This window comes from Podarcis bocagei (genome assembly GCF_964188305.1).
Source record: "Podarcis bocagei genome assembly, chromosome: 4".
Lineage (NCBI taxonomy): Eukaryota > Metazoa > Chordata > Lepidosauria > Squamata > Lacertidae > Podarcis > Podarcis bocagei.
The window spans coordinates 8,457,522-8,472,779 of NC_138128.1; the positions used below are offsets into that span (position 1 = coordinate 8,457,522).

A 15,258-nucleotide genomic window follows, 5' to 3' on the forward strand; every position below is an offset into this window, starting at 1 on the left:
AGAAAAAGGAAAAGACCCTGATGTTGGGAAGGATTGAGGGCACAGGGAGAAGGGGATGACAGAGGGCAAGATGGTTGGACAGTGTTCTCGAAGCTACCAGCATGAGTTTGACCAACTGCGGGAGGCAGTGGAAGACAGGAGTGCCTGGCGTGCTCTGGTCCACGGGGTCACGAAGAGTCGGACACGACTAAACAACTAAACAACAACAACAACAGTCCCCACCCATTGCCCATCTCACGCAGAGCCCCTTTCCTTTGTTCCCCCTTAATGGCTCATCACCCAGGCTATCACCTTGACACTGGAAGTTAGCCTGGCTTATATTTTAACACTTGCTGGATCCAGGAGTTAAAAGGAGCTCATATAGAACCCTCAATGAGAGAAGTGAAGTTATAGGGAACCAGGCAGAGGGCCTTCTTGGCAGTGGCAATCACCCCATGGAAGGCCCTCCCGTCAGATGTCAAGGAGATAAATAACTACACAACATTTAGAAGACATCTGAAGTTGGGAAGTTTTTTATGTTTGATGTTTTATTATGTGTTTTATTATGTGTTGGAAGCCACCCAGAGTGGCTGGGGCACCCCAGCCAGATGGGCGGGGTATAAATAATAAAATTATTATTGTAATTATTTTTACTCCCCCACCCCAAAAGCCCCTAACAAGCTTTTAATAGCAGGGCAGACTTTAAAGCGTTAAGGAAGTGTTTGAAGTTCCCTTCAACACAAAAACTATAGTCATAATACCGAATAAGTCACAGCTCACTAAAACTAATCGGAACAGCTGCTTGACCCATCTGCTGTAAAACGGCTGTAGGCTTTAAACTCATTCAACATTTCCCCAGTTGGGAATTAAGGGGAGCCTCACACTGAACAACTTACTGAGTAGGTCTGGCTCTCTTGGTCTCTGTGCCTAGCACAGCTCAACAAGGTTGTTGGAACAATAAAGGAGACAAGAACCATTAAGAATTATGTACCTTCAGGACATGGTTAGGACTCCCCAATAACACCCCCCTTGCTTTCAGTCTTATCTGCAGATAAAGGAGCAGGTTGTTTCTCAATGCATCATTCAGATTTCACTGCTCTCAAATCAAGAGGTTGAGGGGGAAGAGAGCTATGAAAAAGGGGTTGAAACCAAGGGTACGTAATTTGCACCACAGACTTAGGCTTGGACCACAATACCTCAAGGATTGCCTCTTTCCATATGAATCTACCAGGACCCTCAGATCATCTTCTGAGGCCCTCCTTTGGGTGCCTCCTCCTCAAGAGGTCCAGAAGGTGGCAACACGAGAACGGGGCCTTCTCTGCAGTGGCTCCCCGTCTGTGGAATGCTTTCCCCAGGGAAGTCTGCCAAGTGCCTTCATTATACACCTTTAGGCGCCAGGCAAAAACGTTCCTCTTTAACCATGCTTTTGGTTGATCTGATTTACATCCTATGCCCTTTTAATTTTTTTTTTGGGGGGGGTGTTATTGGATTGTTTTTAGTTTTAATAGGTATTTTGTGGTTTTATATCTTGATTTTATTCTGTAAACTGCCCTGAGACCCCCGGGTATAGGGCGGTATATAAATAATAATAATAATAACGTGTTGAGCATGCTGCTTTATGGTAGTGAGTCGTGGGCAACTTACACCCGCCAGGAGTGCAAGAAGCTCCAGCAGATCTCCCAAGTTGTTGTTGTTGTTGTTGTTTAGTCGTTTAGCCGTGTCCGACTCTTCGTGACCCCATGGACCAGAGCACGCCAGGCACTCCTGTCTTCCACTGCCTCCTGCAGTTTGGTCAAACTCATGTTTGTAGCTTCGAGAACACTGTCCAACCATCTCATCCTCTGTCATCCCCTTCTCCTTGTGCCCTCCATCTTTCCCAACATCAGGGTCTTTTCCAGGGAGTCTTCTCTTCTCATGAGGTGGCCAAAGTATTGGAGCCTCGGCTTCACAATCTGTCCTTCCAGTGAGCACTCAGGGCTGATTTCCTTAAGAATGGATAGGTTTGATCTTCTTGCAGTCCATGGGACTCTCAAGAGTCTCCTCCGGCACCATAATTCAAAAGCATCTATTCTTTGGCAATCAGCCTTCTTTATGGTCCAGCTCACACTTCCATACATCACTACTGGGAAAACCATGGCTTTAACTATACGGACCTTTGTTGGCAAGGTGATGTCTCTGCTTTTTAAGATGCTGTCTAGGTTTGCCATCGCCTTTCTCCCAAGGAGCAGGCGTCTTTTAATTTCGTGACTGCTGTCACTCTCCCAAATGAGTGACACCAATTTACCACCTCTATCGCTTCCGTATCACGGTCAAGGGATAGAAGCAAAATGTAGTGCCGTTATCAGCTTGCTAATGAAAGCTGATCCCAAACCTCTGGCTGATTTCTCTCCTTAGGTTCAGGTCATTGCTGGAGGCAAGAAATAACTTGGTGGCCCTCAGCCAATATTTTGGCAGTAGATGTCCAACATGGAGGACCAACAAGACCATGGAAGGGGTGAGGGCCGGCAGGCTCTAGCCTACAAGAAGTGACCTAAACCCAGCTGAGCAGTATAAAATGACAGACCCTTCGTGGGAGCAGAAAGAGATAGCAAGAGAATCAGGGATAGAACCAGGAGGTAGCGCCATCATTGGCATGCTAAAATGACAGACTCTTATTTATTAAGATACCAGAATCATTTTTACTTGGCATTGTAGGAGATGATATTAATAGACAGGATTGTAAGTTGTTTTTATATGCAGTGACAGCAGCAATAATATTATTGGCACAAAAAATGGAAGAAAGAAGAATTACCGATGAAAGAAGAATGGCAGATGAAATTGATGGACGATGCAGAATTAGATAAATTAACAGGAAGGATTCGAAACCTGTGGGACCAGAGATTCTTAGAAGACTGGAGTAAATGTATGAACTATTTGAAAAGTAACTGTAATGAACAGATTACGCTAGTAGGACTGCAGTAAGTTTTGTAAGGAGGACTATTTGAAATATTGCAAGAAAGAATGATTATGAGGAGAATTATTAGTTAACAATAGTTAAGAGTAACAGAGAAATTGAGAAATGCAGAATAAGTGGTAAAGAACGAAAAATCATCAGAGGTGTGGACAGAAGTCTAAAACATTGTATAAGATAAGAAGTTATGTTATATGATTGTTGGAAATGATATGTTTAAAAAACCAATAAAAATGTATATATATAAAAAAATGACAGACTCTTTGTGGGACCAGAGAGAGAAAGAGAAGATATTTTGCCAAGCCAGCATGACAAGCACTAGACCAACCCTAGAACTTCTGGGCAACCAATGAAGCTGAACGCTGGAAGATTCAGGACAGCCCAAAGAAAATAATGCTTCACGGAGCGCGTTGTTAACCTATGGCACTCTCTGCCAGGAGAGGCAATGATGGCCCCCCACCTAGTTGGCTTCGAAAGAGGATTTGGCCAATTCATGGAGGAGGAGAGGGCTACTGACGGCTACGAGCCACAATGGCTACCCTCTGCCTTCCACGGTTGGAGGCAGCCATGCTTCTGAATACCGTAGATTCGCGTATTAGGCGACTGGGCGTATAAGACGAGCTCTCAAATTGGCAGCTGCCAATTTGGGGGGTCGACTTATACACCCAGTCTTATACGCGGCAGCTTCGCTGGGCAACAGCAGTGGGCGGCGGGCTCCGCTCCACACTGGGAGGAAGCCGCCCAGTGAAGCCAGCTTAGCATCGCTGGGCAGCTTTGCCGGGCAGCTTCCTCCCGGCGCGGAGCCTGCCACCCACTGCCGCTGCCCAGCGAACCCATACCCGGCATATAAGACGACCCCCGACTTTTTAGAGGATTTCCCGAGGTTAAAAAGTCATCTTATACGCTGGAATCTAGGGTACTAGTTTCTGGAAACTGTCGGGAGGGGAGAGTTGCTTTGTGCTCAGATCCTGCTTTGTGCTCCAGATCCCTCAGGAATCTGGTTGGCTGCTGTGGGAACAGGATGCTGGACCAAATGGGCCACTGGCCTGATCCTGCATACATGCTTAAGCCAGCTTCCGCCGCTGTGGCTCTACCACGGACATTTCTCCATTGCGTAGCGGGATCGACTGAGCTGCTCCACCGAGCACCGGAATCATAAAAACATGCCAAGAAGATATTTCCGCTGAGTTTCCAAGTTGGGGTTGTTTTGGGGTGGGCAAAAGAGAGATGTTTCCAGGCACAAGCCAGCTCACTTGTTTTGCGACACTCGGGCAGCTGTAAGAACAAGGCTGCTGCCGCCACCCCACCGGCGCACCCCGCCTGCGCCACAGCCCCCTTGCCCACGAAAACCTGGGGCTTGCAGAGGGGATGGCCTTCCCCCTCTGGCTTTGTGAGGGGGGCCTGGGGCCTGCCACCCCCCCAACTCAGTTGCTATGCTAGCCACAGGCAGCCAGCAGATGGGCCCAGAGGGTGGCAAGGATGGAGGAGCCCCACGCCGAGTTAGCAAAACATGCCGTCACGCTAGAGCAACACAACGCATCGGTCAACACAACGCGGCAACTGGGAGCGGGGTGGGGAAAGGGCGGCCACGCCCGGGGCCATGCCGGGACAGGCCGGCTCTGAGCGGCTCTCTGGCTCACGCTGCGGCCCCAGGGAGCCGGCGACATTTAACAAGAGAATTTGCCTCAAGAACAATGCAGGCCTCGGCCTCAGCAGTTGCTAAGGGAACTATTTTAAGGCAGCAGGAACAAGCAGATCCCAGTAATGACGACGGGAGATCTTTGGCCAGGGTATCCGGGCCCTGGGGTGGAAAGAGGGAGGGAAAGAGGGTCTGGATTATCCAGGGGTCTTAGGATTTTAGAGCTGGAAGGAAGGCTGTTTAAAAGTTGCTCCTCATCTGCTGGTGCTTTGCTATATATATATATATATATATATATATATATATATATATATATATATATATATATGTAAAGCCAAGATATAAAGGAAGAGAGCAGGGGTCAGCAAACCTTTTAAGCAGGGGGCCAGTCCACTGTCCCTCAGACCTTGGGGGGGGGGCCAGACTATATTTTTTTGGGGGGGATGAACGAATTCCTATGCCCCACAAATAACCCAGAGATGCATTTTAAATAGAAGTACGCTGATTTCCGGACCATCCGCGGGCCAGATTTAGAAGGCGATTGGGCTGGATCCGGCCCTTGGGCCTTAATTTGCCTACCCATGGAAGAGAGCAATAGGTAAAGGTAAAGGACCCCTGACCATTAGGTCCAGTCGTGACCGACTCCGGGGTTGTGGCGCTCATCTCGCTTTATTGGCCGAGGGAGCCGGCATACAGCTTCTGGGTCATGTGGCCAGCATGAATAAGCCACTTCTGGCAAACCAGAGCAGCGCACGGAAACACTGTTTACCTTCCCGCCGGAGCAGTACCAATTTATCTCCTTGCACTTTTGATGTGCTTTCGAACTGCTAGGTTGGCAGGAGCAGGGACATCAAAAGTGCTACTTATTTATTTAGTTGAAAGAATGTTCTCTGTCTTTTTCCTCCATCCCCTCACTCTGAGCTTTTGTGAACCTGGTATCAAAGAGAGTGTTGGACTAAGATCCCGCAAGGGACCAGGGTTCAAATCCCCGCTTGGCCACGAACTTGCTGGGTGACCTTGCAGGAGATGGGGGGAAGCAGCCCTTCAAACAAGGGCGCCCAGGACCTCTGGCAATTTTGCTGGGGAAGCTTACGACACAGGAGATGTTGTGAAAGCTCTCTGACCCTGTTCCTCCGAGAGCCCAACAAATAGTCGTGCGAAATTGTATCTCCCGCTGGCTCAGTGCACTCGCATGCCCGGTTTATGCCAAGGATTCATCCGGAGGCCTGTCAGGCTGAGGTCATGAATACTCTGCCTATTGTTAGAGGATGCTGAGAGCGCTCAGTCCGAGAAGACAGACAGAGACAGGCTGAGGAAGAAAGGAAGGCGGAAGCAAGAGAAGCGACAGAAAGGAGAAGTCAGTCGGTAGCAAGAGGACTCCCTGCACAGTTGCATGTGCAAAGAAAGCCTGGGATGCATAAGTACTTTCCTGCAGCCCAAGAAACTGTGCACAGGAGCAGGTGTACTAAAACTGTCAAGTTTGCTGCCAAGGAGTGTGGTGGAGTCTCCTTCTTTGGAGGTCTTTAAGCAGAGGCTTGACAACCATATGTCAGGAGTGCTCTGATGGTGTCTCCTGCTTGGCAGGGGGTTGGACTTGATGGCCCTTGTGGTCTCTTCCAACTCTATGATTCTATGATTCTAAGTATACAGCGATTCATGAATACAGAGAGTGATGTATGCAACAGGTAAAGTCTAGCCTGGTTCACACGAAATAAAGACTGAAAGCAAAGTTCCATGCCGATTCTTTAAAAGTATGCATGTACCATTTATGCACAGGCATGAGAAAGGGATCAGGATGCACCAAGTGGCTGCAGTAAGGGATTGCCCAAGAGATGAACCCTCTACTACTTGTTCAGTGTTGTGGTAAACAAGCGGGAGCATGGGAAATGAAGGGGGAGCATGGGGAGTGACGTGGGGAAAGGCCAATACATCTTTTCCCAGGACCACCACCCTCAACCCCCAGGTGAACGCCTGGAGGCAGAAGCAGAGTTTACGCTGTTCCCAGCCAATTTCATGCTGCTGAGACGTTCTCCATCTTCGGATGGAGACAACTGCAAAGAGAGAAAAGAACAATGCGTCCCAAGGCCTCCCAAAATCTGATGTGGCCTGCTTGCATTTACAGAATGAAATAATACGTAAAAGCACAGCAAGGCAGAAGTTTTATCAGCATGTAACAAAAAACACTAGCTAGTGACCTCCAAGGGAGCATGGAAGGCCAAGAGCACAATTGTGCAAAGCCAAGCGAGCCTCTGAACATAGGTTTTGGACTACGTACACCAGTTCTGACAGGGGCTGGATCTACACTGATCTGTAAAAACGCTATTAAAAAAGTTATATGCCTCTCAATGTGATTTTCCATTGCTCTGCAGAGCCCTCTGGTGTCACATTTTTGATGAGCTGAATGGCAGGCCGAGGATGCCCCTCCCCTTCCTCTCCCCCCACCAGAGGCTGCAAGGACTTATAAAGACGCATTTCCACCCCCAATTCTCTCCCCGCTCCCCAGGACACGGCAGGCTCCTTACTGCGGCATCGGGCGCATCGGCTCTGGTCATACTCCAGCAGCTCAGAGGGGCGCAGGCGGTCCTTTGGGGATGGCTTCCAGCGCTCTTGCTGCAGGCGGATGCGGGCTGCTTCATCCTTGGCGTAGGCTCCCAGGTCCTGCGTGTAGCGGCCATACATCTGGGGACGGAACACACAGCGAAGGGTCAAGGGCACAGCCGGGCATGTGAAGGAGAAGACGGAGCAATTTGGGTGATCAGGAGGAAGGCACCTCCCTGTCCTTGGAGGTCAAGGGTCAATCCCCCATGGATGGAGGAGGCCTTCCTGCTATGCATACAAGTTGCCCAAAGTACTGACCCTGCAATGCTCAGGAGAATAACGCATAATGCAAGGGGAAGGAGAGAGACTGGAAACTATGGAATTTCCCCCTTTATCCCAGAGGACTGTGGTTATTTGGAGGTACACAAAATGCCCTCAGCACATGTTCGGTGGTGCTCTCCTCCTTTCCTTGAGAATGTAAGAAGAGTCCTCCTGAATCAGTCCATAACATCGATCAAATTCTGCATTTTGTTCCCACAGACGCACATGCAGGGTATTTAATGCAGCAGCACTCTCTGGCTGTTGTCTCTCAGGGACTGGAGTTCGGATCCTGGAGGCAGCATATAGCCATAATGATGTCCAGAAGCTGCTGCCCAGCCTCGTCCTCCCTCCCACAGCAGTAAATTCCTCAAGTTAGCTATGCACTGTGCGAAGCACTAGCTTATCTCGTCTAAAATGTTCCAGGGTTGAGGAGATCTTGGAACGAAAAACAAATCTCAAGGTTAAGCCCTCAAGCAACCCTTAACTTGTTTCTAAAGAGAGGTGTCCGGGCTCCATCCTGTCTCTCTGACCTGCATCCCCCGACTGCTACTCCAGGTTTAGGGCTGTAGCTCAGTGGTGGAGCCAGGCTCCAGGCAAGGATGTGTGAAAGCTCAGAGGGCTTCTGCCTTTCAGCCTAGACAAAACTGGGCTAGATAGCCATCTGTTATGGATGCTTTGGTCAAGATTCCTGCACTGCAGGGGGTTGGACAAGATGACCCTGTATTCTATGATTCCATGCTCTTATGTCCTAGGAGTTGAGCTGGCACTGTGGCCACTTGATAACATCACCTCTTACAGCCCTACACTTCCAGGTACAGCTCCTTCACCTTGTCCTAGGAGCCTAGAATAGGCTCAGCCCCACACTCTCTGCTGACACAACATACACAAAGTCCTTTGTTCTGAGCAAAGCTGGCCAGGCTCTCTGCACCTCTCCTGTCTGGCCTAGAGACCCAGAAACAAAAAGCTGACATCACTACCCTTTTTAAAAGGTAAAGGTAAAGGGACCCCCGACCATTAGGTCCAGTTGTGACAGACTCTGGGGTTGTGGTGCTCATCTCACTTTATTGGCCGAGGCAGCCGGCGTACAGCTTCCAGGTCATGTGGCCATCATGTCTCTGCCGCTTCTGGCGAACCAGAGCAGTGCACAGAAACGCCATTTACCTTCCCACCAGAGTGGTACCTATTTATCTACTTGCACTTTGACGTGCTTTCAAACTGCCAGGTTGGCAGGAGCAGGGACTGAGCAATGGGAGCTCACCCCATCGCGGGGATTCGAACCGCCGACCTTCTGATCAGCAAGTCCTAGGCTCTGTGGTTTAACCCACAGCGCCACCTGCGTCCCTTACCCTTTGGTACTATAGCCAAAAGTCTTGTGAGGATGGATGGAGCAGAATCCCTTAATATCCTGCTGGGGGGGGCATGGCTCCCAGGGTAAAACATCTGCCTTGCATGTGGCAGGTCCCTGGTTCATTCCCCAGCACCTCTGTCTCTTTTTAAAACAAATCACCATTATCATCATCTCCAGCTAGGGCTGGGAGAGCATCCTGCCTGAAACCCTGGGAAGCTGCTGCCAGTCAGTGTAGACAATACTGAACTAGATGCACCAATGGCCTGATTCAGTATAAGGCACCTTCCTATGCCCCTATGTGTGTGAGCGTGTTTGCTATCATGCAATCAATGACCAGGAAAATAATAATTCACCACCACTGCTCCAAAGTAGCAGCCCGCGAGGTGGAAAGTTATTCAAAACTTGTTTGGCATTTCTAGTGGTTTTTCACTTGCTGGGGAGACATCAGAAGGTGGGAACAAACTTCCTTCTTGCTCAGTGGGGTGGACTATTGCTTGCGCATTTCTCCTTATCTCAGCATAAATAGAAGCAATAGAAGCTTCCAGCTTTGATTCAGAAAATAAAACAAACAACGTTCTGCAGAAAAGGCCATGAACATCTCAGCACAGCCCCTTCCTAGCTGCAGGTTTGCCTCTCGCTGGAACACAGGAAGGTCCATCAACACTGGCTGGCAGCAGCTCTCCAAGGTTTTCAGATAGAGCCAGCCTTCTGCATACAAAACAGATGCTTCTACCCCTGACCTATATCGTGCTTCCCCTTCCTCTCTCTCCACGTTTCCCATCCTCTTGGCTCGCTGGCAGCCCGGCAGTTCTGCCAATGGTGCGGACCAGGCAGAGGGAAGGGTCTAGGCAATGCAAACACAGAGGCCTCTTCCCTCTCCAAGGAGGCCGCTTCCAGAACAATGGCAGGCAGATAAGGAGGCTGCCCTGCGGATCAATAGCCATTGTTCCCCAGTGCAATGCTACTCCCAGCACTGAGGCCGGAAACGGGCTGGCGTTCCCAGCTGGCACTGGCGAACAGCACCGCCCAGCCAGCCCGATTTCACGAATAGCCACGTGGGCCTGGGCAAGGGCGGTGGGGGGTCAGGCCAGGCCAGGCCAGACTGAGCACCGGCAAAGAGGTAGCTACAACCCAATCTAGGTAGCCTGAAGGAAAGCCCCCGGCTCTCTCGGCCTCAGCTCTGCCACCTGTAACATGGGCGCGAAAATATGGTTGTGTACAGAGAAACCATTCACGGACAGGGGGTGGCTCTGCTGAGCTCTAGAAGTCCCTTCCCAGCTTCTAGGATCACCCAGCAGGAGTCTTCCAACCAGGAAATTATCATTGAGAGGTCAGTGGTTGCATTCAGCTTGTCCGTTCAGGCCCTGCCAAGGATTTAACTGCCTGGCTTCCCTCCCCTCTGCCCTAAGCCAGGAATACCAAAGAGCCAGGAGAAGTTAGCAGGGCAGGCAGGCTGGATGACTGCTTCAGCTAGGAGAGAGAGAGATGTAGGGCCCTTCCAAAAAGTCATTTTTATTGCACACTCCTGATTATTGGTGCACACAAGGGCAGTTACACACGAGCCCACATTCAACACGACTTTGCTTCTTCAAATAAAACACGCTTAGGCTTGCAGAATTTTGCACATGGTGAATCACAGAATTGCAGAGTTGGGAGGGACCCCAGGGTCATCTAGTCCAACCCCCTGCAATGCAGGGATCTCAACTAAAGCATCCATGACAGATGGCCATCCAACCTCTGCTTAAAAACCTCCAAGGAAGGAGAGTCCACAACCTTCCGAGGGGGTCTGTTCCACTGCCAAACAGCTCTTACTGTCAGATAGTTTTTCCTGGTGTTTAGCTGGAATCTCCTTTCTCATAAATTGAAGGCATTGGTTGGGGTCTTACCCTCCAGAGCAAGAGAGAACAAGCTTGCTCCATCTTCCATGTGACAGCCCTTGAAATATTTGAAGATGGCTATCAAAACTCCTCTCACTCTCCTCTTTTCCAAGCTAAACATATCCAGCTCCTTCAACCGTTCCTCATAAGGCTTGGTTTCCAGACCCTTGATCATTTTGGTCACCCTCCTCTGCACACCTTCCAGTTTGTCAGCATCCTTCAGAGTTGGACACAGCATTCCAGGTGTGGTCTGACCAAGGCAGAACAGAGTGGTACCATGACTTCCCTTGATCAGGACATTAAAATTCTGTTGATGAAGCCTAGAATAGAGTTAGCTTTTTTTTGCTGCTGTATCACACTGCTGACTCACGTTAACAGATTGCAGAGTTGTGAGCACATCCATCATGTGGGCATCGTTACAAATGTCGAGGAGGGGAACACTGAAGGAGGAAGTGATAGAACTGGGTCCTTCCAGACAGGTGTTTCTCCCTGCACCCACTGGGCTCTTCCCTGTCCCTTGCAGAACAAGTCATTGCTCCCTGTGCAGCAGCCCCACAGAGGACCAGCAGCTCAGGCCAGCAGCCCCAGACAAGGCTGGCTGTGCCCTGATCTCCAGTGTCTTGACATACATTAATTGGTTTGGGATTCTGTCCTGCCATCCACCTTCCCTAAAAAGGACTTGCAGGCCTTCTTATATGCCGCTTCCAACTACTACTTGCTAAAACATTTCCTGCATGCACCCAATTTCCACAGGAATTATATATACTGCTTCACTACCTGTGTACTGATTTGTAATCAAACACCCTCTAATGAAAAGATGGTTTTTCTGGAGTCACTTCCAGGTGACCCTGTTTGCTGAGCAACCCCCTTGATTGGTTTTCACACTGGTGGGCAGGAAGGGGAATGACCATTTACTGAACCTTCACTCGGATTTGTCTGCAGGTCATATGATATTGCATCCAGAACTATCCAGTGCATTTTCTGCCCCTTACTGCAAAAAAAGAAGTCCAGTTTGGGGAGGAAATGAGTTCCTTGCAAGAGCTTTAATTATACAACCTGAATTTGCCAGTATGTGACTCAATCACATCAGAAAATGATGCTTATCTGGGAATGCCATCAACCTGCTTATTGAAGACTCTGGTTTATTTGCAGAGGGATTAGATGACGTGGGCTATTTAATGAGTGCTTATTGTGATTTGTTTGCAGAGATTTTAGATGACATTGCATCAAAGCAAGGGTTATGCCACACTTTCCTCTGCATTTTCCTGGCACCCTTCTTTATCTTCTGTGGAAGCAGGTTTGTTGCACCAGACCCCCAGACCGACTATAACAGCACAATCTGAATTTGCCAGCGTGCGATGGAAATCCACCTGGGGGGGAAACCAACTGAAATCACCCTGGGGCTCCCTTTGCCTTCGGAACAATGCGCAAAAATTAACGGCAAGATCATGACACACCCTGAAAACAGCTACATCCATAGAACTCAAAAGCTTCAAGGGTACATAGAGAGGCCGTGCTCCGCATTTTTTGAATTCCTGCCTGCTCATTGTTTAGGTAACAATGGTAAAGTTTGTTCTAGATTTAAGACTGAAAGCATACTTAGTCAATATTATGTCCATTTCTCGCACCTATATTGGCTGCCAGGTAAAGACCTTTTCGTCTTCCCAGACTCACAAGATCAGTTACCATTCCTGGGCAGCATGCAGCTAAAACAGTTCTGCTAGCACAATAACTTTTAGCTGTGCGGTTCCTTCCACCCTCTGGAATTTCCACTTCATAGCTAAAAGTTACTGTACTAGCAGAACTGTTTAGCTGAGCGCCACCCATGGCTATTTTCCCTGCTGCTGGTTTTATTCTGATTGCGGATCACCTGTTTTAATTGTTGTGTTATGATTTGACATTCTGCTTTCACAGTTCATGGGTTTTAACCTCTTGTCTGTGGACTGCCAAGAAATTTGGGCTGCTGTTAAGAACGGGTGGTGAAGAAACGCTGTCAGTAAAATGAGGTGAGTAATTTCTTTGTGTCCCACCATCCGACACATCAAATTGTCCAGTGATTTCTGGGAGACTGCAATGCTTCCAGGATCCCTCCACTTTTGTGGGCTGCAGCCCAGCCTGAGACAAGAAATCCTGGTGCGCCCTTACTCCCTCTGTCAGAAAATGGGTGGCTGTGGGCGTTTAATGCTGTACAGAACCTTTACAAGTAGCTCAAATGCACCTAACATGGCAGCAGTGTAGCGTGGGTTGCCAGTGCCCAGGGCAGGCAAGTCAATGATGCCACGGGAGTGCCTCCCCCCCAAAAAACAAATCCTTTAAAACAAAACAAATGCAAAACCCATTCAACTTGGTGGTCGTCATTACGTCTTCTGGGTGCGAATTCCACAGTTCAGCTATGCACTGTGCAAAAAAGTACATTCTTTTGCCTGCACTCAATCTTATTTCAATGTTCAGCTTCTGTCCGTGAGGTCTAATGTGAGATGGAGGAAAACTTCCTCTCCTCTCTCTTTTCCCCCCACCACCCCACAACATGACACTTAGGTAAAGGAACTCTAATGCTAAGAAGAGATACTCCAGAATACTCCAGAGACAATTCCAGCCCAGGAGGAGGGCAGAGTTGAAGAGGCTCAATTGTGGATTGAATCATCAGCAAGCTCGGTTTCAAAAAGATATAATGTTCAGGAACGTTGAGGGGAAGGTGGCTGCCCTCTTTCCATGTCACTAGATTCAACCGCTCACTGAGAAAGAAAGAAAGAAAGAAAGAAAGAAAGAAAGAAAGAAAGAAAGAAAGAAAGAAAGAAAGAAGAGAAAACCTGCCAGCCTTTATTCTCTCTGGCACAATTTCCTGGTCTGCCCCTGCCACAGAGTGCCAAGAGCGCTGGATACAAAGGGAACAGCGGCTGAAAATCTGTGTCATGCTGAATTTATTCAGCAAATCTCTCCCAGGCCGCTCTAATCAGTCCCGATCGGCTGCACGCGGAACAACGGGAGCTTGTGAAGTTTAATCCCAAAGGACCCTCTGCCCTGCTGGGCCCAGGGACGGCTAAGGTGGAGGCAATTCTTGCTCAGAAGAATTTTCTCCGCACAGAAGCCTGCGGTTTCCCCCGACACACACAACTTTTGCTTCTTGTGGCAAAGTTCCCGTGCCAAAGTGACTTGCCGGCGAACCTGCCTGCCAGCTATGGAACCCTGGCACACTGCAAAGGACTCTGGGAGGTTTCCTAAGGTGTACAACTCAGGACCAGGCTGCAGAGTCATGTCAAGACTGCAAATGCAGTCAATGCACCTGTTTCATTCCTTTGGAAAGATACAGTTCCCAGCACCCTTAACCAAACCTCTTCTTCCTATCTATCTATCAGTTGATCGATCTTTCCTCTCGCTAGGGCTGTGGTGAAAACACACAGAGACACCAAGCATGCCACCTTGACTAGAGGAAGAGCAGGATAAAAAGTTAACCAAAAAATAATCATTAATTTCCAAACAGGAGTCTGGAGCAAGGCCTCTGTCCCCAAGCACACAGCGCTAAGTGAATGCTAAGCAGCAGCCGCAGTATCCATCAATTGCATCTTTGCATCAGTCAGATTCAGGGAGACAATATGCAAATCAAATTCTTGACAGATCTTAAAATAACTGGGGCTTTTTCATGTTTCCAACTCTGCCAAGAATTAAGCTGTCTTTAGGTACAGCATGGTTTTATGTCGCTTTAGCATTTGGCCCCATTTTTGTGGGCCATCACACAAAGGCTTCACTCATAGAGTCTCGGGCAGACGCTGGAACAGGACGAGACGTCCAGAGAAGGAACAGTACAAAGAAGCACATCCTTGGTTTGAATCTCTCCCGCGACACAAACTTTCTAGGTGGCAAGATAAGTGTTCAAACTCAATGTGTGGGCACCCACCCACAAACTAGCCATCTGCTACGCAGGGATAATAATATTAATTCCCCATTATGGAATTCTTGCATTGGTTCACACAGCACATAGTTTATCTGTGGAATTCGCTGCCGCAGGAGACTGTGACGGCCACCAACTTGGGTAGCTTTAAAAGAGGACTGGGCAAATTCATAGATGGCAAGGTTATCAATGGCTACTAGCTGGAGGCAGGAGGGGAGAGTGCTCCTGCCCCTGGGTCCTGCTTGTGGGTTTCCCAAAGGCATCCTGCTGGCCACTGTGAGAACAGGATGCTGGACTGATGGACAGCTGGCCTGATCCAGCAGGCTCTAATCATGTTACTTATTCAGTGGAGAGGCGTTCCATTTACTGACAGAGCTGTGGGACCACTCCACTAACACTGCTCCTAATATCATCACATGGAAAGTGAAGGAAACTTGTTTTCTCCTGCTCTGGAGGATAGGACCCGGACCAATGGATTCCAAGTTACAATAAATGAGATTCTGACTAAACATCAGGAAGAACTTTCTGAGAGTAAGGGCTGTTTGACAGTGGAACCGACTCCCTTCCTTGGAGGTTTTTAAGCAGAGGTTGGATGGCCATCTGCCATGGATGGTTTAGCTGAGATTCTTGCACTGATTCTATGACCATCACTATCTCCATCCTGGGGCCTGGGCTAGTTGTGCTGTCAGGAGAGGGGCTAGAGGCACAGCCCCATCA

At 48.9% G+C, this 15,258-nt stretch overlaps 1 protein-coding gene across 2 annotated transcripts in view; it reads right to left on the reverse strand.

Annotated features, from left to right (window-relative positions):
• CLCN2 (chloride voltage-gated channel 2) overlaps positions 1-15,258 on the reverse strand; it is an 86,832-nt gene that overhangs the window by 52,362 nt on the left and 19,212 nt on the right. For both annotated transcript variants that reach the window (XM_081190060.1, XM_081190059.1), the window contains exon 2: positions 7,091-7,247. In XM_081190060.1, the coding sequence (XP_081046186.1) occupies positions 7,091-7,247 (157 nt within the window). The remainder of the gene's footprint in view (positions 1-7,090; positions 7,248-15,258) is intronic.